The 21,809-nt window shown below is 37.8% G+C and overlaps 2 protein-coding genes across 2 annotated transcripts in view; one reads left to right on the top strand and one right to left on the bottom strand.

Annotated features, from left to right (window-relative positions):
- Positions 1-1,931: 1,931 nt before the first annotated feature.
- On the top strand, positions 1,932-14,668 carry capza1b (capping actin protein of muscle Z-line subunit alpha 1b). Its single transcript, XM_055167582.2, has 10 exons — positions 1,932-2,071; positions 5,483-5,546; positions 5,969-6,020; positions 6,185-6,248; positions 6,934-7,140; positions 7,459-7,538; positions 9,016-9,094; positions 11,244-11,315; positions 11,408-11,470; positions 13,596-14,668. Exons 1-10 carry the CDS (start codon positions 2,033-2,035, stop codon positions 13,734-13,736), a joined length of 861 nt encoding a protein of 286 aa, XP_055023557.1. The 5' UTR covers positions 1,932-2,032; the 3' UTR covers positions 13,737-14,668.
- Positions 14,669-14,783: 115 nt separating this feature from the next.
- cttnbp2nlb (CTTNBP2 N-terminal like b) overlaps positions 14,784-21,809 on the bottom strand; it is a 29,103-nt gene continuing 22,077 nt past the window's right edge. The window contains exon 5 of the mRNA XM_073867776.1: positions 14,784-19,408. Within this exon, the coding sequence (XP_073723877.1) occupies positions 18,158-19,408 (1,251 nt within the window). The 3' untranslated portion in view covers positions 14,784-18,157. The remainder of the gene's footprint in view (positions 19,409-21,809) is intronic.

Raw genomic sequence — 21,809 nt, 5'->3', positions numbered from 1 at the left:
CTTGTGTTTTTTACTTGTTGCTTATTTAATTTAACATGAATTTATTCAGAAATCATTTAAATGAGATTTAAACTCTTATATAAAGAAAAATAGCGCTATTTGTGGCACACAAACGGTTAACAGATGAGTCCCGCCTCCAAAATTCAAATCGCTAATATGATTGGCTTTACCTTTCCTTAGTCCCGCCTCTCTAACTTACTTCGCGTTATGATTGGTCTGTCTACACTCGTGCTGCACAGAGCCGGTGCTGCATCATTCGCGCTTCAAGCGCCAAAGCTCAGCCCGAACGAGACGCGATCATGTGCATAATTATGCAGGCAGCTACCGGTAAGTGTGTGAGGAAGAAAGCATTCTTATATTAACAGTTTTATGCACAAACAAATATGGGACACGTTGTTACACATAACGATTCAGGGACATTGTTTTCCACGACAATCCCATATTAACCTGAAGAGTTGCAAACTTGTAACGGTGTAGTGTATGTAGTTTAAACAGACTGCTCATAAAATAATAAAGCACAAACAATAAAATAATTGCTAACTGCAGTAGTAAGCTTTTTTGTTTGCGTTTTTTGTAATGGCTGTTAAATAAGTATAATGTGTTATACTGGAGTACTGGAGTAGATTGGGAAGAAATCTGATGGTTCAGTATTTTACTTGCCCAGTCTGAATTTTCACTGACATCACAAAAAAGTAAAATATAAAATACAAATAAAATAGCCCTTATCTATATTTGCTGTTTCTGACATGTGTAAACCTAATAAATATGAAACCTAAGATTAAAGGTGCCATAGGATGTGTTGTCATAATATGTTAAATTGTTATTTGACAATTACATAGAAGGTATGTTGCTTTATTAAGTGCAAAAATTATCCAGAAACATTTTTACATGTCTATTTACAACCCTAGAATTTGTCATTTTAATTAAATGGTCTATTTTTGCCCTATTTGAAAGGGTCATGAATAATAATGTTGAGCTCTGCTCTGATTGCTCTGCTCTGAGGCTCATGCCAGAAGCTCATATTAGTACACAGACCTTATATTTTGAGCCCTTATCAGACAAAAATACATTTTGAGTAACAACTAACAACTAATCAGCTAAACGCTAGCATATGATATAGCATTTATTGGCATGTAGCGCTAACTCAGCAGTCACAACTTTGTTTTTAGCATTTTAACAAATTTGTAATTAATGTGTAATTTAATGTTTTCAAAACATGCACATTGTGGAATGGCTTCCTTTCCTGCTTTATAAACCTAGACTACTAAGGAGACTATGGTGTCTCTGTGAACAACTGATTATTTTGTAGACATCTTTTGAAAATTAAGCAATTGCGTGAGTTTGAGGAAGATAAAATTAATTAACTTTTTTAATATGTTTTTAAAAGAAAGTCAGAATTGCGTTAATATATATACTATTTGTTTAAAAAAAAGAAACAAAAATATACATAATTATGAGAAGTGCCCTTTATTTCACTTGAGCCCCGGCCCCTCAAAATGTCTGTGCACGTCCCTGGGTGGGGCCCAATCAACAGTAGATGAAGTCCATTACAGACGCATATTATACACATTTTAAATTATTATTTGTTTATTTATTTATTATATATGTATTTATTATCTAATCTTTTTTTTTACAAAATATACACAACCACTATTAGAACGTCAAAGGAATCAAAAAGTTCCGAAATAAACGGATTTAACAAATTAAATTAAACTACAAAAAAAATGCCCCGTTTATTTTTATTAAGAATAAATGTTTAAAGGAAAGTGTTTTACTGAAGTCATGTTGACATAACGATGTAAATTTAGTTAAAGCGTAATTTAAATTCTATATAATTTCCTTCCCCGCCACATCACTTGATGCGTGCAGTACCCGTTTTCAAGCTTCCTTTCTTGATTGACAGGCCGGGCGGGGGAAAGTTGAAGCTGTGCGAGGCGGTGGCTCACACTCCGTTTTGCCCTATTATGGTCACGAGCGTGACAGCGCGCGCTACCCAGCATGCGCCGCGGTGTAAGGCTCCGCCACAGTCAAGATGACCGACTTTGAGGAGCCGCTTTCAGACGAGGAGAAGGTAAAAAATAAGAAATTAAGTTTATTTTCGCAGACCGCTCGAGTCAATACTCCCGCATTTTATTATATTAGAGCTTTCCGGGTGCAGGAGAACCCATAGCGACTCCTCAGACGGAGCTCGCGGCAGTGTAGCCGGGTTAGCCGTGTGCTAATTTGTGAGGAAGTGAAATCGCAGCGTTGCACTCATATAAAACAAACCAAGATAACCCAATATAACCGAAACACTAAATAACGCGGAGTCTATTACCATCATTTCGGATGTCGTTATAGCCGAAAAGACCGACGTCTGGTGGTTTTCGGTGTTTTGAGCGTAACTGTTGTGGTCGTCAGCTGTTAGCGTGTTAGCTGTCAAAGTGAGTTCAGAAATAGATCTCAGCTGATCCACCCACTCAGAACCGAACCTTCGCCGTGCTCCGGTTGAGTTACACTGGTATGTGTGCGGGCCAGCAAATGCCAGGCCCCCCTAACCTTTAAGACACCCGAGCCGGATGAGGTTACGAGTGTGTTTGTGTCTGAATTTTGCACCCTTAAGTGTTAATTAATAATCCGAAGGCACGGGTCTGTGGTCATTTAACGACTGGCTCATATTGGGGTGCAATTGCATGAATTAAACATGTTATATCCACAATAAACAAGCTTTATATGGACTTGGGTGTCACTCATGGGTGTCATATGCAGCAAACTAAAGGAGGCTGTGATTTTCTACTGAAAGTGATGTCACGGATAATTTAATGCTTACTTTACTATCATTGTACTCTATGCTGCTTGCAATTAATACTTATGATCTTGTTCAATAAGTTATCATTTTCTGCAAACTTCAAGAGGTTTGAGTGAGTCAAAACTGGCCCACCCTTCTTAACCAGCCAGACAACCAGGAAATAGTTTTGTTTTGGGACAAAGTGGTATCTGAAGATTATCCTGTGATTTCATTGGTTAAAACCAATGCACATCAAAATGAAAAATGTGTCAATAAGTTAGAAAGCACTTAGTGTTAGTCGTTGTCCGTTATGTTGACTTACAACACATTCAAGCAATACATTTTATCTGTATGTATGTGTTTCCTGGGAATGAAACCCAAGGCGTTTCTTCTGCTAATGCAATGCTCTTATCAGCTGAGCTACAGGAATATCCGATGAGATGTAAAACAAATCTTTTTAATGATGCTTTAATACCATTAAATGGTACGTATATTTGTTTGTGCCTGCTACGCCAGTGCTTTTACACTCATATGGAGGATATCAAGAAGAGGAATCGACTGTTAGGTTTATAGGCGAGAGGTAGATTCTTGGTGTGATTTTAGGGATGTGTGCGTTGCTGAGATCTCAGTAGTGTGTTATTGAAGTGTTGGGTGTGATGTAATTTGAGCCCCGCACTGCAGTTACCAGCTGAATTTATCTTGCTGTGCTTTGGTATACAAGCAGTTCTGGAGGCCAGTGTTATTTTTTAATATCATGTATAGTAAGTAAATTTGATCCTGCCCAATTGTATTTGTTCGTCTTTCACCTCTAGCCTTATAATATTCCTTGCACTTCTGCTGTTCAATACCGCTCTGTCTGGAGTAAAATTAATATTATGATTGGAAATAAAGAGTAGGAATGCACAACTAATCAAAAAACAAACCGGGGTTACAATTATGGGTAGAACAATTACATAATCGTTATCGCAGCTGTCCATTTGTGCTCATTTCTGTGCGTTTTGCCAGTATGATTGGGCACCAAAAAGAGATTTTAAAATTGATAAGTTGATTTTGTTTTGGATTTTTTACTACATAACTCCCATAATTATTTGTTATTTACATTTATATTATTGAGTTTTGGATGTTAAGAATTTACCATGCAGCGGTTTACAGAAAGGAATAAAACATTTCAAAACTTTAATGTAAAATCTATTTAATGACAAGAATAATAATCGCTATTTCAATTAGGGCTGTGCAGTTCATCTTTTTGTATAAATAGTTGATTTAAACAATTACAAAAACAAGATAACCAAGGTAAAACATTTTGCGATGAAAATATGAATCGCATGCTGGTCGACCAATGTGTTTGTATGGCACTTCTACAAGCACCACTTCTTTGACAAGTAGCCTATTGCAGCCAGGGTTGTGACGATATTTGACGATACACACTATAATACCTGTCTGATATCGATTCTGAATCGCAAGAGCAATATTATGTACAACTATTTGTATATACTACGGTTATTGATAAGTCCTTATCAATCTGAAATCACTGTTAGTTTGAGTCGTTTATAACATGCATTTGAAAAAGCAACACTTGTCAAATATAATCATTATAAATATTCATTAGTATCATGAAAATACCTGTAATTGTTTGAAGAACAGCGATATAAATATGCTTACACATTTCCTGGAGCTTCCTGTGTAATGGTACTTCGTCTGCGGCGCATATTGAGTTTCTGCATGAGAGCGCCATCTGGCGTTTGGATGTAGCGACTTTTCACCATAATTCATTGAGAAGCATAGCAAGTAGAATTGCACAATGTATTGTTACACCCCAAAATGCAACATTTGCTTAATAAAAAGGTTAAATAATCAGGGTTCCCACGGGTCCTTAAAATCCTTAAAAGTTTGTGAATCTGGGGGGGGGGGGGTTCAAGACCTATAAAGTTTTTGAAAATACATACATAGATACAGGTCATTGAAAGTGCTTGAATCTATTTTATGCAAGAAGTTTTTTGGAAAAAAAATCCATATTATTCCCTGTGTAGTGTAGGATAATATCATAAAAATTCTAGACTTTCTAAGCACACGTGCTTAACTGTTCACTTTAAATGCTAATATCTTCTGTATGCAAATGTTGATTCATACCAAAATGCTTTTTTTTGGATAGTTGTGTTTGACACATGAAAACCTCTCGGGATACGTATGTAACTGTTGTTCCCTGAGAAGGGAACGAGACGCTGTGTCTCCCTTGCCATACTTTCTGCATCCCTTTAACGCCATCTTTAGCAATATTTCAGATAGCGATATACTTCCTGGCTCCGGCGTCACCCTGTCTTTGTTGTTAAGCCTCACCATTGGTTGAATTTTGATATACACATTCAGACGCACTTACCCCTGGGTACCTCTGGGTATTGGACCTGTAAAGTCCTTGAAAGGTCCTTGAATTTGAAGTTAACTAAGGTGTGGGAACCCTGAATAATGCATGTTTTCAAAATCACTGTGTAATCGTGTTAAATAATTATGATTTTTGCCAATCATCGAGCAGCCCTAATTTCAAAATCAATGTAAGTAATTGACAGATATGATTTTTGTCATAATCATGCAGCCCTAGTAAAGAGCATGGCCACAAAACCACTAAAACGTGCATTTGTATAGTTATTTTTTTTAACACAAACTAAATATTGTCGGTAGTTGCTTAGTACAAGGCCTGACTCTGTGTTTATTTCATAGGTGCGCATCGCATCTAACTTTGTGACCCATGCTCCCCCTGGAGAATTCAATGAAGTTTTCAATGGTGAGTGTCATTTTCATCTGCTTTGTCTGGAGCTCCCAATCCCATTTCTCTGTCTTAGGCTCAATCCCATTTCTCTGTCTTACCCCTTACCCCTACCCCTTAGTTTTGCACGTTCACGTGAGGGTAAGGCCCAATTGGGATAACTCTTACGCTCACATGAACGTGCAAAACTAAGGGGTAGGGGTAAGAAAGAGAAATGGGAGTGTCCTCTAACACACTGCATGCTTATCAACTCACACCAGTGCTGATGTGAAATTTAATTGACTTGCTAAACCAAGCCATTTACACTTAGGTTGATTTGATATTGGAGAGCAGGATATAAGCATTTCGCATTGTAGGTCTGCGAGCGAGCGATAGATATAGTAGTGCATGGATGCGATGCTTGCTGAATATCACCTTATGATCACTTTATTTTTTTGCAGATGTGCGGCTTCTCCTCAACAACGACAACCTCCTTCGGGAGGGGGCAGCACAGTAAGTTCTTTTGTGTTTGTACTTTTCTGTTATTTTAACATGTCAGTATTTCAGACATTTTATATGGTCATGTATACTCATTTTATTAATGTCCTGTGTTTAAAGATTTGTGCATATATATGTTGAATTTATGCTGTGTTTTTCTCTCTCTTTGTATTTCACAGTGCCTTTGCCCAGTATAACATGGATCAGTTCACTCCTGTCAAATTGGAGGGTAGTGAGGAATCGGTAGGTTACTGACTTGTTGACTTCCAGGGCTTTGATTTTAGTCGGTTGTTCAGAGCAATAACTTGAAATGTTTATGCAGTGCCATTAAATAGGCACCTCAATGGGTGGGAAATTTGGATCTGAGCCTATGTAATGATTACTCTCATTAAAGTGTTACATGAGTCTCATACCAGATGAAGTCATTCAAATCGATGTTGGTTAAAGAATAAATCACCTCACCCAGTTTTTCTCAATAGTTGAAGTATAAGGTTGACATTATTTGTTCAAGCTAGGTGTAGCTGTGTCAGGATCTGAGCCTAGTTTTTGTAGGTGATTCATTTTTTTAAGGACAGGTGTGATTAACACTTTGGAGATCAGATCTGAATGTTGCTACCATGTAAGATTGGTATTTAAGAAACCAAAACTCTCAGTGGGATTAGTTTTGTCTATAGACCAGTTCAAATGATGTAAACAACACTGGTCCAGAAACACTTCCTGTGACAGTTATTTTTTTATTTCACATGTATTATTATCTTTAAGATGTTTGTTTAACTATAGTTAATTCAGGTTTATATGTTCTGTTGGTTTGTTTTATCCCAACGTTTATCTAGTGTTAAAAAACGGAAACAGGAAGTGCTTCTGGACCAGTGTTGTTTACATCTTTTGAAATGGTCTATAGTGAAAAGGTTATGTTGCTGTTCTGCAGGTTCTGATCACTGAGCATGGAGATCTGGGCCACGGGCGGTTCTTTGATCCGCGGAAGCGATTGTCGTTCCGTTTTGATCACCTGCGAAAGGAAGCAAGCGATCCCCAGCACTATGAGGGAGAGACCGGTCTTCGGTCATGGAGAGACGCCTGTGATGAAGCACTCAGTGCTTATGTGAAGGAGCATTATCCCACCGGAGTCTGCACGGTACAAACACAGCAATGTCATTAGAATCTAAGGGAATTCATCTGCTCATTAAAGGGTTCACCCAAAAAAAGAAATTTCTGACATCGTCCTCATGTTGTTCTTAACCAGTATAAGTTCCTTTTTATTCTGATGAACACAAACAACAATATAAGGTTAATGGCACCTATTTACTTCCATAGTATTTTATTCCTACTATGGAAGTCAAAGGGTGCCACCAACTGTGGTTACCATCATTACATAAAGTTTAACACATTTTTGTGTGTTCACTTATAAAATCCAGCTGCTTTGGACATATATGTACTAATGTTTCTTCTACAGGTGTATGGGAAAACTGTTGATGGGCAACAAACAATCATTGCTTGTATTGAGGGTCATCAGTTCCAGCCCAAAAACTTCTGGTGAGCCGTGTTCAGTGACTTCACAGACAAATGGTTTTGTATAATTCACACTAAACTGTATAATTGATTGATTGTTTATCCAGTTTTAAAACTTGGCACTAGGGGTGTGACGGTTATTATATAACCGTGAGACCGACGGTTATAGTTGAACACCGTCATTAGAACTCTATAACCGACAAAACCGTGTTATTAAAATATTAAAAAATATATATCATATAGAATGTTTAAATACTAATTAAAAACAATTGTCAACAGTCTGTGTTACACGCCCCACCATGTTATCACGTCACGTAATGAAAAATACAGAGCGGAGCAGACACTGAAAACGCGCTGACATACAGGAGAGACCAGGGCACTTTTTGGTTACTTTTGAGATCAAACATATTAAACAAAGTCTCACCTTTCAAATCATCTCTTCCTTCTAGTTAATTTATAGAATCAAATAAACATGAATGACCATAAGATGTTTTAACCGCGGAAAGGCGTCAGTACACTCCGCTTTTCAAGTTCAAATCCTCCCATGTTAATCTACTTACTCTCCTGAAAGCACATTCACTGCTAGTTGTCTTGCTGTTAATTGTAAATAAACGTAGAGCAAGTAGCTAATCAGTGTCTAGCTTATTCAAATGCTGGTTTCACATCGCAAGCATGAGCACTGAGCAGCGCGTATGTGGAGAGCGTTTGCCGCGCGTGGCCATTGTGCTTTTACGCCGGCTGCGTTTGCAGTGCATATGGCGCAGTTTAATAAAAGTATAACAATCTCAAGTTCACATTACTTTATTTTACATGCATTTATGAGCAAAACCTCTTCAAGACGCTTTTTAATCCACATTGTTTTCGTCCTGTTCTGGTCCGTGTAATCACAGATATAGACACAATTATAGACATTAAAAGCCCATGGCACAAATCTGTTTCTCTGGAGATTATTAAGATAATGATAGATAGAGGATTCATTTATGCTGGGCAGAGAGTGACAGCGCAGTCTTCTGGCAACAGTGTGTTTTTTAAATATTTAATTGCTTTCTGTTAAATTTCTCAAAGTCATAACTGTTTAAAACACAATTGGCATCACATTCATGATTTTATGGTAAAATGACACTTTCGCGTGAATCCACGAGCATTTAAACAGGCACCCCCTCCCCCCAGACGGTTATGTGACGAACCGTCACATTTGACTCACGTCATAACCGTCATCACCAATTCTGAAACCGGCACAGCCCTACTTGGCACTTCTCTTTCTTCTCAGCTCATCTCATATTAGTTTTTTTATGTGTTCATATATTTATTTTGTAAGTGGATGTGTAATATGCAAATAGTGTACAGTCAGCCACTTATGGAAAAATAAGCCACTCGAGGGTGGTAAGGGCCGATCACACTGTTACGGTTTATTGCTTTTATTGACTGTCTTACTTTAGTTGTGAATGTAGACTAATTGGATTCTCTGGTAAACTAATCACTATATCCTCTTATTTGTCAGGAATGGCCGGTGCAGGTCAGAGTGGAAATTCACCATTAGTCAGTCATCAGCTCAGGTTGTGGGAGTATTGAAGATCCAGGTGAGACCTTACAGAGTATTACTGTGCGTTCACACCGGCGAGAGCGTCAAAGTGGCCGGAAGTCATTCATTTTCAATGAGAGTCGGCGGCGAGCAGCGACACGTCATGTACGGTGTGAGTGTAGGGCTGGACAATAATTCAATATCGATATATGTTTTTTCAATAACGGTGATATGGCTTCTAAACACATTTCCGATATTTCAATATACATTACTGCGTCCCGTGGTCGTTCGCATGTCACGTCTTTTAACACGTGTTAAACGCCGGTCAATGCTCTTCTTTCCTTCAGAGCGCGTGGCGTCTTTCGCAGCTAAGGAACCATGTGCCACGCATTCCGGAAAACGTAATGCCTGATCGGATCGCTCATCTGTGCCTCGCGTCAAATCATATCATTGTTATTATGCGAACAATGAATCTGGTGTTCGCCCAGAGAAGAGCTGTCACTCAGAATACGAGAAGGAGGTGCAGGGTTAGTTAGCGTCAAGTCACAGCTTCCAATGGTGATACCATGTAGGGAGGGAGAAAAGAGATGTAATGCAACACAAACTGAACTACGAATAAGAAAAATCAGGTTCAAGGTCGGAAAGAAACGTGCAATAGATAAAAGTATGTAGGCAGCTATTGGTCTCGTTATGAGTATATGATGTAGTATGCTAGTATCTATCTAATATATGATTATGTAGCTTGCTATGCAATTTCAAATAGAGCTTTGATATAAATGTTTCTGTCCAACTATCTTATGTGTCATTAAATAGCCTACTACTATTCAAAAGTTTTAGGGTGACTTTCACTTAGGCTATTTAATAATATTTTTTTTCACATATTACTGTAATAGTAAATTGATCAAAACTATGTAACTAGTTAATACTGTGACCTAAAGAATTTGTTATTAAAATGATCCATTAGGGGCTGTTTACACTTGGTATTAAGATGTGTTTTTATCGATCGGATCACAAGTGGACGAGAGAGACACATTACGTTTACATCTGGTATTTAAATCCGTCTCTTTTGTCCACATTCGATCGCTTCTGTCCTAAAATACTGTGAGGGGGTGGTCTGTCAAGACGGTGGGTGAGTCTCTCTGCTGTCATTCAAACGTGAGCGGGAATAATGGTGAGTTTATATGGACGCAAACTAATATTATGTCGGAGTCCGCTGCTTATTTAGCAAGTAAACATGCTGCACAGTGTTTTTTTACATGTATATGTTAGAGGTTTCTCTGAATTTTCAGCTCAATTGATGAAATAGGATCGCGCAACTTTTACACGCTTTCAAAACGAAACTACGGAGATCAGCTGCTTTAGTTTTATCAATGAAAGGCTAAAAATAGCCCTGTTCACGCCAGAAGTCAGAAAAGATGTAAAACTTGTGTTTAGTATCTCAGATTAGATAAATGGGCGGACGGAAGGCGGTTGCGTGTGGCTGTTCGAACACATTCAACCACATGTGCGTGTATACTACAAAAGCAATTCATTCGAAAGGTGTTTCGACTACCTCTGAATGTGGTTGAAAGTGGTAGAAAGTGGACGCGTTCAAAACGTTTACACCTGGCATTAACGTCGTCCACTTGTGATTCGATCGTCCAAAACGCATGTTAATGCCAAGTGTAATTTTGTATGAAGACTAAATAGAAATAAAAAATGAACATCAATTTATTTATACCATTTTTATTTTTGTAAATATTATATAGTTCTAAAGGAGGAGGCTTCATAGACTTGGTAAATTCATTTGTTTAGATGTTTGTATGTACAGACATTCGTTTTGGGCATTGTTTGCAGTTTATTAACATTCATATCGATATCGGTTTCATACCGTATTGACCGAAATTTAGAAGTATACAGGCGATATAGATTTTGGCCATATCGGCAAACCCTATGTGAGTAGAATTGATATCAGCTCAACTTTATAGTAATGAGCTGTGACGCGGTTCGGCGGCAACCAATCGGAAGGCGGAAACGTTCAGTGGCAACCAATTGGAAGGTGGAAGCGTCCACTACACTTTTTCTATAGCGTCGTTGGCAGGGCAGCCAGAGATTTTATTGACGCTCTCGCCGGTGACGGTGTGAACGCACAGTTAGAGTGTGTGCATGAGAATCAAACCGTGTTGGTCGAGTCTGAGATGATAAGTTATGCTGCTTTGTGTCTTCAGGTGCATTATTATGAGGATGGTAATGTTCAGCTGGTGAGCCATAAGGAGGTTGAGGAGTCCCTTGTAGTGAATGTGAGTAAATATATAAACATCAATCTTTTAAATATGGTAATGCATGCTTCTTTCAAAAAGGTTTTAAGAAATCGCTGCCTTTTTGTCTCTAGAATGAAACCCAGACTGCCAAGGAATTTGTAAAAATCATTGAAAATGCTGAAAATGATTACCAGGTAAGCTAATCAATCATGGTTGATCAAGTTTAATAAAGTAAATACCAATTACACAATGCCCTTTAGAGCACTATTGGGAATGTAATTGTATCTCAGGCTATGTTTACATTAATGCGTTTATGCTTTAAAACGCGTTACTTTTGCTACGTTTACGCCTTTCATCTACACTACATCACCGTTTTCGACCCTCATAAACGGATTCGTTCGCAAACGCTGAAGACCCTGTTTTAGTTTGAGAACTCAGACGTTGCTCTGAGTGTAAATGAACGTAGACGGAGTCTTATGTAAACGAACAGCTGATATTAACGTGACAGCGCATCATTTTCAAAGTAAAAATTATTTTATTGATGTAAATGTTGGTTTGCAACGGAGGTTTTGCCAAAAATAGTAAACATCTACCAACCAGCTATTATAAACGCTATATCGGATTGTTTTAACATGTATCCTTATAGATAATGCCTGTTTTATATTAATGTTTGAGTATTGTTGGGTTTAATGTGTTTATTTTTTGTTTAAATTTAAAGATAGACTGTAATTTTATACGCCATATAGGCGTTGCAAAGGCCAATATGAAGGGAGAATTGTAATGGGTCAGACATTATTTTCCAGTTTAATGTAAGTTTTGTTTGCTACTTTAAAATTAATTTCGTTTCAGATAATTTGTCTCTTAATTTTAATCGATGTTTTGTTGATTAGTTTTGTGAATATAAATGAATAAAAACAATAAACTCAACGTCATTAATATAATGCTGGTTTAGGCGCTTGCGTTTTTAGCTATTTCTGTGTTGCTAGCGGAGGACGTGCACGGACCTCTCACACTTTTAAAAATTAATGCAATAAGCATTTCTGGTAGGCTAAAGCAATACTTCACCTCTTACTATGTTTGATTAAAGTTTGCATTTGCTGAAATTTATTTTTGCTTCAAGTTCGCTAATGTTTAGTACTGTTCACTTGAATGCTTTTTTTTAAATCATAAAGACCTTTCTGTTTAGTTATAAAATCAAAATTAACCTATTAATCATATTAATATGTTGTAGGGGGGAAATAGAACAGTAAAAGACTTTCCCAAACACATTTTTATAGGTTCAAAAATAGTGTCTGTTATAGTTGCCAGCAAAGGACCCAGGTATGACTATTTGTCAATATCGCACACCCCTAGGCTGCGTAAACGTGCAAAGGTAAGCTATTATTAGAGTAATCAGTTATTTTACACTTATATGCGCATGCCCAGTTACGTGATTGGTCATGTTTCATGCATTTATGGTGGTGTATAGTGTGGATGAAGATTCTTTTAAAAATGCCAGTATAAACAAGGATCGTTTTCATTTTAAAATGCCGTTTTAAAACGCAAATGCTCTAATGTAAACATGGCCTCAGTGTGTCTCTGTCCTCCTCTGTACATGGCTCCTTGTGCTTTTATAAGATAGTTAATCTATGTTAGGTTATATTCCTACATATATCATAGTATTCCCCCAAATATATACCATAGTATTTTTATGCAGGCAACAAAATGCGCTGCTTCCAAATATGGTTGTGTGACTCTTCTACTGCTGTGCTTTCCCAAAAAATGAACTGTAGGCACTTTTGCCATGAATTTTCACCTAATTTATGTAAACACTGAACTTACATTTTGCTCAGATTACTGTTTAAATGTATATTAAAGGGGACATTTCACAAGACTTTTTGTTAAATAAATCTTTAGTGTCCCCAGAGTGCATATGTGAAGTTTTAGCTCAAAATACCCCACAGATATTTTATTATAGCATGTCAAAATTGGCACTTTGTAGGTGTGAGAAAAAATGTGCCGTTTTTGTCTGGGTCCTTTAAAATGCAAATGAGCTGATATTCATGCCAAATATTCATGTCAGTGCCGTGGTTGGATAGTGCAGATTATCCCCATCTGACATCACAAGGGGAGCCAAATTTCAATTACCTATTTTTTCACATGCTTGCAGAGAATGGTTTACCAAAACTAAATTACTGGGTTGATCTTTTTTCAAATTTTCTAGGTTAATATAAGCACTGGGGACCCAATTATAGCACTTAAACATGGAAAAAGTCAGATTGTTGTCTTTGAAATAGATAGATTTGTAATTACAAGATATGTAATGTTTGTTTTCTCCAGACGGCCATCAGTGAGAACTACCAGACGATGTCAGACACCACCTTTAAAGCTCTTCGCAGACAGCTGCCCGTCACTCGCACCAAGATCGACTGGAACAAGATCCTCAGCTACAAGATCGGCAAAGAAATGCAAAACGCTTAGAACCGACCCGGTTCCTCTTCCTTCTGGCTCACATACCCGGAGTCAGCTTTCAGAACATCACGCCGTTCCCTCGGCCGAAGAAGTCTCCCATAAATGATATAAGAAAAACTGTTTCTGTTTAAAAGAGGATGTGATTCCATACACCTTTCTGTTATTAATGGACTTCATCGGGTCTCAGCTGTTGGAAGAACTCGGAGAGAGTATTGGATCTAAATTATCGGCAATTTACGCTTTTCTCTTATTTACCCGTTCACCAGTTACTCAAGAGTTTAAATTGTTTTGATTTTTGTCTTTTTTTTCGTGAACTGTGACAGCAGCATTGCTTGTGCAAATGTTTTTTTTTGTGTGTGTGTGTTTTAAACAGTGAATAATGCCTCGCTCACTGTATCTCCAAACCCCAAACAGACAACAACCCCACCTTCCACCTCCTGGCAGCCTGGAGAGATGAGAATCCTTTCTGTTTGGCCCTCAACTATCCAGGCTGAAATTGCATGAGGTTGAGGGGAAGAGGCTGGGTCCGGGTTTGGATTGATCCTTTTTCGTCTTAACTGCTCTCTCCATATCTTGTCTAACAGTGACTCACAGTCTACTTAACTAAAATGGTTAAACCAAAAAGACAGAATAAATAAACACATGGATAATTCTCTGCGGTGGCACAGACATCCGAATTATATCTGAGTTTCATATTTGCACACAAATTGGATCGTTTCTGCATATATTTGTAGTTTTACAGGTACTTTGTGATGCATTTTGGGTATCCACAATCTGTTGAATTTGATTTTGTCTGTCTTTCCTCTAGCCCAGTATAGCTCGAGGAGGTAGTCAGTGTTGCTATTGCATGTTTCTGCCACACTGCTTTCATGTCAGCTTTTAGTCTTGTTTGTCTGACTGTTTCATCAAAAATCCCGCTGTAAAATACACCCTTGAATCCATCATGTATTTCTAGCATATTCTTTCTGTCACACCTTGTCTTTTTCAGATTAAAAAAACAAAGAAACATGCAAAGTAAATATCTAATCACAGTAAATGAATAACTGGCTCCAAAAATGACTTGGTTACTGTTAAGCCTTTATTGTGTAAATCGACTGTCATTTTTTCGTCCCTTGTGAAATCAGTAAAGATTTATTTCAGATTAAAATTCAGGTTGAATTTTAACACCATCCCACACTGTCCAAAAGTCAAGAGGTCACATCATACAGCAGGATTAGACGCATCAATATGTATGAATCTTATAATATTTCTCCTAAAATGTACTCCGAGTAAGGAGTGTATTCATATAAATGCAATTAATTACATCAACATTACAGGTAAAAGGTAAGAAAAACTAGCCAAAAGTTTAAAAAGCACACTGGTCCTTACAAGTCCCAGACAAAAATATAAAATCTAATATTGGTTCAGTTTCGACACACACAAAAAAAGGATACAGTAGAAATCTAAACTGCTACTTGGAGTTGCAGTACTGTAGAAGAAACTGAGGTATTTAAAAACAAATGAAATGACAGTGGAGCAGTTGAAATCTATAGGAAAAGACCTAAAAACCCAAACATTGTGCTTTTATAAGCCACTTAAGACAGCATTGTGTATTTATAACAGCAGGATTTCTACACAAAATACTAGTGAAAAGACACTGGTAAGAAAAGTCCCTGGGTAAAGTAAGCATTAAAACAATGACATCACTTATTTGTGCTTTTACCATGGTCATAAATCATGAAACATACTTGGGTAAGCTATAGGTTCTACCTAAAATATGACTACGGTTATTTTTTAATATATGTATACATATAATGCTGGGTTAATAGTTATTAAACCCACAATAGCAGTGTTTTTTCTTATTCGATGCGAAATATTGTTTACAAACATTTAACTGTGTCAGAGTATCTGTGTGACGTAAACATGACATCACACGTCTTCAGCTCGACACTAGAGGGCGATGCAATCATGATACAATACAGCAGACTTTGAGCAGAGGTTTTCCATAACAGTCTCTTAAAATGCATTACATTTAACTTAAGACTAAATGATTAACTAACATTTCATGATTGAAGTTTATATATTCACTATAAACTGATTTAAACTGTTACAATCATCAGGACTTTGAGATTGAGAATGAATCATATTACGGTAGTAGCAAAATTTATTGATCAGTAAATCTGTATGCTTTTCATCTCATAACATATTTTCCTTTATATGCTTAGGGTTACTTGACATCAGGAATGGACTGCCAAAAAAAACTTTAGGATAAATAAAACTATAGAATTTTTTAGCTAAGATAAAAAATATATTAAAATGAATAAAAAGTAAAGAATATTTAAATAAATTCAATTCCACATGAGTAGTATTTCACAGGGTAGGTCAGGGTGTGTGAGCCCCGTTTTCGGGGTTCAGATTTAGGTTTGTCCTATCAGAGGTTTTAATGGGGGTCTTTCCTTTGATAGTGCACTTCAGCAGTATGGATCAAATGAGCAAGACACTATGGGGCGGTTTCCCAGACAGGGCTTATCCTAAAATGTATGTTTGAGCTGCCTTAATTTAAAAACACCTTGTATTGACATATTTTAACATATATCAGTGCCATTGTTTTGTTTCAAGATGCACACCAGCATTGTTTTTGGTAAGGTTTGTTTGTAAAATCCTAATATAACCAGGGCTTTGAACCAGATTTTTTCCCAATTGGTTAGTTTTGAACAGAAACAGTATTTTAACGTTTCCGGTTTAACCCTAAAATTGACGTTCCTGAACCGGTTAGAACAAAAAATAAAGTTCCCGAACCGGTTAATAACGTTCCATGTCAGCTATGGGACATACAAATAAGTAGGCTGATCATTAGGACATTAAAGGAACAGTATGTAAGAAAGGTATATCAATTAATCATAAAATGGCCCTGATATGTCACTAGACATTAAGAAATCATCTTCATTTCAAATACTTATCCTGGTCCGGCCAGGATATTGTCATTTAAAAAGTGGAGTTGCAGCCCTCAACTGATGTTTATGTTGTCATGTTGTGTATTGGCCACCAGTTGTGTGATTGCAGTACCAGTTTTAGCCACAAGTTTTGTAATTGCAGTACCAGTTTTGGCCACAACCCTACATACTGTTCCTTTAAACTTAAATTATTAGTCTACATATTTTTCCTTAAGTCTCTATCTTGCCATCAAACATAAAAAAAAGAGTACATTATATAAGCGGCGTAACTGTAATTCTGACATGCCTACATTTGTTTCAGCATTATACATGAATTAATACAAGGACAATTTCTGCCATGTCATTTATTGGCAAACAACTTAAACAAATGTTTTTATTAGAAAAGGAATACTGTGGTATTTCGAGATCATTTTGTTTGTATTTGTCCTGTCAAGAACAGAAAGATTGTTCGCTTGCTTTTGAAACGCGCCTCTCCGTGTATGCACTTTTGAGTGCAATTAAACACTCACACACAGAAGGAGGACGAATTCCAAACGGCGCTTCGGGAAGAAGATGCTGCATAAACAGTCTCTCCACATAAAGTGAAAATTACGTTGTTTTTCAGTGCTTTATTCGCCAAATGTATTTTAATAGACTACAGTATGAGACACAGTAGCGCAACTCTCTCTCAAGTTTATACATGAAGAGCTCTGATCTTTGAAGGGCATAGAGATAATCACGTTTGATTGGAGCTGGACCGGACACATTCAACTGCATGTGCGTCTCTGCGTACAGAAAATTGCTCACTTTAGCGCCTTTTTGTGGTTGAATTGTTTAAAATCACTTTAGTGGTAACATTTGCAAGCCTTTGAAACACATGCAAATGATCAACTTTCACCCTATTTAAATTTGCATATTAATCCGCGAATCACATGAGATCCGAACTGTGGGTTGTGATCTGTATGGATCACCGATCAACTGCAATCCGTTACACCACTAATTAGTATTAAAAAAACAAACATCTTGAGATACTTGGTAGCCTACAATATTTACCTCTTATGATTGAGCATTAGAAACTTGGGCTTGAGTGATCTACTTACTGGTGGCAAGCTTCTCATTTCTCTGATAAGTCAACGACGACCCGAAGTGAACTTCACTGAGTATTGCACAGAAATCTTGTCGAACGAAAAAAATAACGGTATTAACCGGTTACCATTATTTTAAAAAAAGATTCTGTTCCAAAACATATATATTTTGAAAGTTTCTGGTTTCGTTTCTGTTCCTTGCAAAACATCAAAAGTTTCTGGTTTTCGTTTTCGTTCCGTGAACCGGTTCAAAGCCCTGAACAAAACGAATCCAGCCTATTCCTGGATTAATCTAAACCCCTTCCAAGAAACCGACCCAAGTGACTAGGCTGAGTATAAATGAATTAAACCTTAAGGTTTTCATAGAGTGCTATAGATGCATTTAAAGGGAATGGAGTAGAGCAGGCTGGCAGGCTGTGCGGCTTCAGGCTGGTTAACTAGATGAAGACATAACCAAGTCGAGCTCTTTTGCATCCTCCTGACCGCTGGTGAGACCGCATCCCCCAGAGAGCTCAGGAAAGTGGCTGGCCCTGCTTGTGTGCACAGGGGAGTTTGGAGATTGGTTTACCCCCTGCTTTTTAAAAGAAACAGTAGGTGAATGAACCTTCTCTGCCCTGGGAATGATTGGCGAGCGGATCCCAGGTGAAAGAATGCCTGGGCTTTTCCCTGTCGGAGAGGAGGCGGCCGACAGATTACGGTAATCTGTTCCGAAGGGCGAGCTGTTGGGTGGAGGGAGTTTACTCGCCCCTTGCTGGCTTGTGAATCGGGACAGTGCCTGAGTGACGGTGTGGCGGGCGATCTGCTTCGCCGAAGAATTGTCTGGAGGTGTGGGAGAGGAGGCGGTGGGGGAGAGGTCACGTGGCGAGTGGACGACGGTGATGTGTTGGTCTGCCTCGGCTTGTGCCTGAAACTTGTGACGTGCTGCTTGGAATCGTTGGTTAATGCTGGCCTGGTAGGAGGAGGGGTAGGTGGGGCTCGAGCAACCCAGAGATACCAAACGCTTGGTCAGCACAGGAGATGAGCAGGGAGATGAGCTAAGAGAGGATGAGGCAGGGCTGCTTGGAGAGAGACATTGCAAGGCACCGCCTCCTCCAGGAAGCCCCACTCCATTGTCTTCCTTAAACTTCTCCTCTGTGGGAGACTCCGCTTCTTTGGGCGTGTGGTGACCATTTAGTTTGGGCAGTGGAGAAGATTTCAATCCAGCGGTTTTGCCATCTACTTCAGTTATTTTCGGAGAAACTTTTACTTTTTCCTCACCAGCATTATCGCTCTTTCCCTTTGCTGTTTGTTTCATCTCATCCAGCTCTTTCTTTAAACTGTTCAGCTGCTCCTGCAGCTCTTCATATCTTTTTTCTTCCTTGCGTAGTTTTCCTCTCATCTGCTCACGCTCGGTATCAAACTCAGCAAGGTGTTTCTCAACTCTCGCCTCTATCTGTTGAGCGTGACTGCGTTCGCTCTCCAGCTCCCCCTTTAGGCGTTCAATGGTACTGCGCTCTTGTTCCAGTAGACGGCTGAGCTCCGTGACTCGTTGGCTCCCCTCTTCTGCCCGCGCCGTGGCCTTCTGACATTCCTCAGCCAGTGTTGAGGATAACTGCTGCTGCTGCGCTAAATCTTCCTCGGCCTGATTCGTAAGGGCTGACCGCTCACGTTCTAAACGTTTGACTTCGGCTCTCTCCAACTCCAGCTATAAAGATCATAAGAGATATCAAACATTAAGGAATGCTAGTATGAGTCCGTGACAAAGAAAATAACAGTGCTTTATATCAGTGCAGTTATTAAGGGCTCAAATGCAAAATGCGGTATAATGTATACTAGTCCAGTGTTTCCCAACAACTGTGCCGTGGCACACTAGTGTGCCGTGACAGCTTGTTTGGTGTGCCGTGGAAAAATTTAAAATCACAACTGCGTATGTCAATGTCATCAATTCCAGCCAGGATATAATCTTTGTGTTCATCAAAACAAGTGTACTTGCATTGAATGTGAGTTGTACATTTAATATAGTAAAATATTCCAGTTAAACAAGTCATTTAAGCATTGCAATAGAGGTTTGTGCATTTCTTTTAATGCTTTTTGGTATAGTGGTGTGCCGTATGATTTTTTTACTTATTAAAACTGTGCCGTGACAGAAAAAAGGTTGGGGAACACTGTACTAGTCAACATTTGAAGTGGTTTAAAAAAGTTTATCAAACTTGTATTATGGATTTGTTTTATGTAAACTTTTATTAAAGAAATCCACTTTAAATGTTGACTAGTGTCTATGATAACTATTACAGTATATTATTGCAAATTCTCTATGTATGTTAGTCTCCGTATGTAAATACTTTTTCTTTTCAAGTAAGCTGGAAAGGCGTGCCTGGCCTTTGGTTGATTACAATCTTTTTATGAGGACAATAAAATTTGGAATAATATCATGTAGCTATTCTGTGTACTCTATACATCTATCTATCTCAAAATAAATAAATAAATAAATATAAATATATATAAAATATATATAGACGTTTCATTGGACGCATGTGCGTTGTCGCGGTTAAGCGTCTGGACAGAACTGCTAAACTGAACTCTTGAACAAATACCTCAAAATAACAAAAGTCTTAACAAATGTCTTGGTTTCCTAGATAATCTATGTGTTGTTTATTTTGCTTGTTATATAAATAAACGACTTTAAGAGGACTTATTAGTGTAAATGCAATATTACTGTTATTTATTCTTAGCAGAGTTTACCGGAAGTTACGAAAGCCGCTTGTTTATGTTGTTACTGCTGAAACTGTGTATATACACATACATGCATACAGAAAGAGAGAGAGAGAGAGAGAGAGAGAGAGAGAGAGAGAGAGAGAGAGAGAGAGAGAGAGAAAGAGAGAGAGAAAGAGAGAGAGAGAATACACAGAATTAGCTACATGATATTTACTGCAAATTTTATTGCCCTAATAAAAAGATTGTAATCTTTTCTGTGTATCATTTTCCTGTTTTCTTTGTGTCCTTTTTCTCATATAAAGATGCTTTGAAAAAATGTAGATATTACAAAAAGCATTAAAATAAAATAATGAATTAAATTACACTGTTGCAATATTTTTATAGTGCAAACCCAAACTCCTAGCGAAAGCAGTGTCTATTTTAAATACTGACACAGTAGTGTCCACAAAAGCATAGACATACCACAATATACAGTATCATTTGCTAACTACTCAAAATAAAAAATAAAAATAATTCATAAATTGATACCACAATATAATTAGACAGGAAAGTGTTATTTTTAAGAGATTGTGGCAATTCAGCTGAGTTTAACTTATAACTTTTAAAGATAGTTCACCCAAAAATGAAAATTCTGTCATCATTTACTCCCTCTTATGTTGTTACAAACCTGTATGAATTTCTTTGTTCTGATGAACTTAAAGGAAGATATTTTAAGGAATGTTTGTAACTAAACAGTTCGTGGACCCTATTCACTTCCATAGTAGGAAAAAATAATACTATGGAAGTAAATGGAGTCCATGAACGGTTTGACTAAATGACAGAATTTTCATTTTTGGGTAAACTATCACTTTAAACTATATATAAACTATATATTTTACATAGTGCCAAAAAATGTGACCTGTAGAAGTTAAGCGTCAATGTTTATATAGTGGTGTGATGCAATGTTGTTAATATTGTGCTATTGTGCCATCACAACGGGTGTTTTTTTAGTGCTGTAACATAACAATATATTTCATTATGTTCAGTGACATACATTGCTTTAGGCTCCAATGAGAGTGGCAATCTGTGTGAAATACACAGCTATGCAGGCAGAGAAATGTAAGTGTGTGTGTGTGTGTGTGTGTGTGTGTGTGTGTGTGTGTGTGTGTGTGTGTGTGCCTGCGTGTATGTGTGTGTGTGAGGAAAGCCCTGGGCAGGGCAGGGCAGGAAGGGCTTTTTACATAATACTGCAGTCTGTACTTTGACCTGAACATCACCTTTTCCTAACTCCATAAAAACACAAACAAACAATGGAATGGCACCACACCGACAGACCAGAGACTCTCATGAACTACAGCAAAACAATGAAGCCCTTCTACTGTACAAATCATGTATGCACAGGCGATGCCATC

Source organism: Misgurnus anguillicaudatus, chromosome 5 (assembly GCF_027580225.2).
Source record: "Misgurnus anguillicaudatus chromosome 5, ASM2758022v2, whole genome shotgun sequence".
In the NCBI taxonomy this organism is placed as follows: Eukaryota; Metazoa; Chordata; class Actinopteri; order Cypriniformes; family Cobitidae; genus Misgurnus; species Misgurnus anguillicaudatus.
This window is presented reverse-complemented; position numbering and strand designations above follow the sequence as displayed.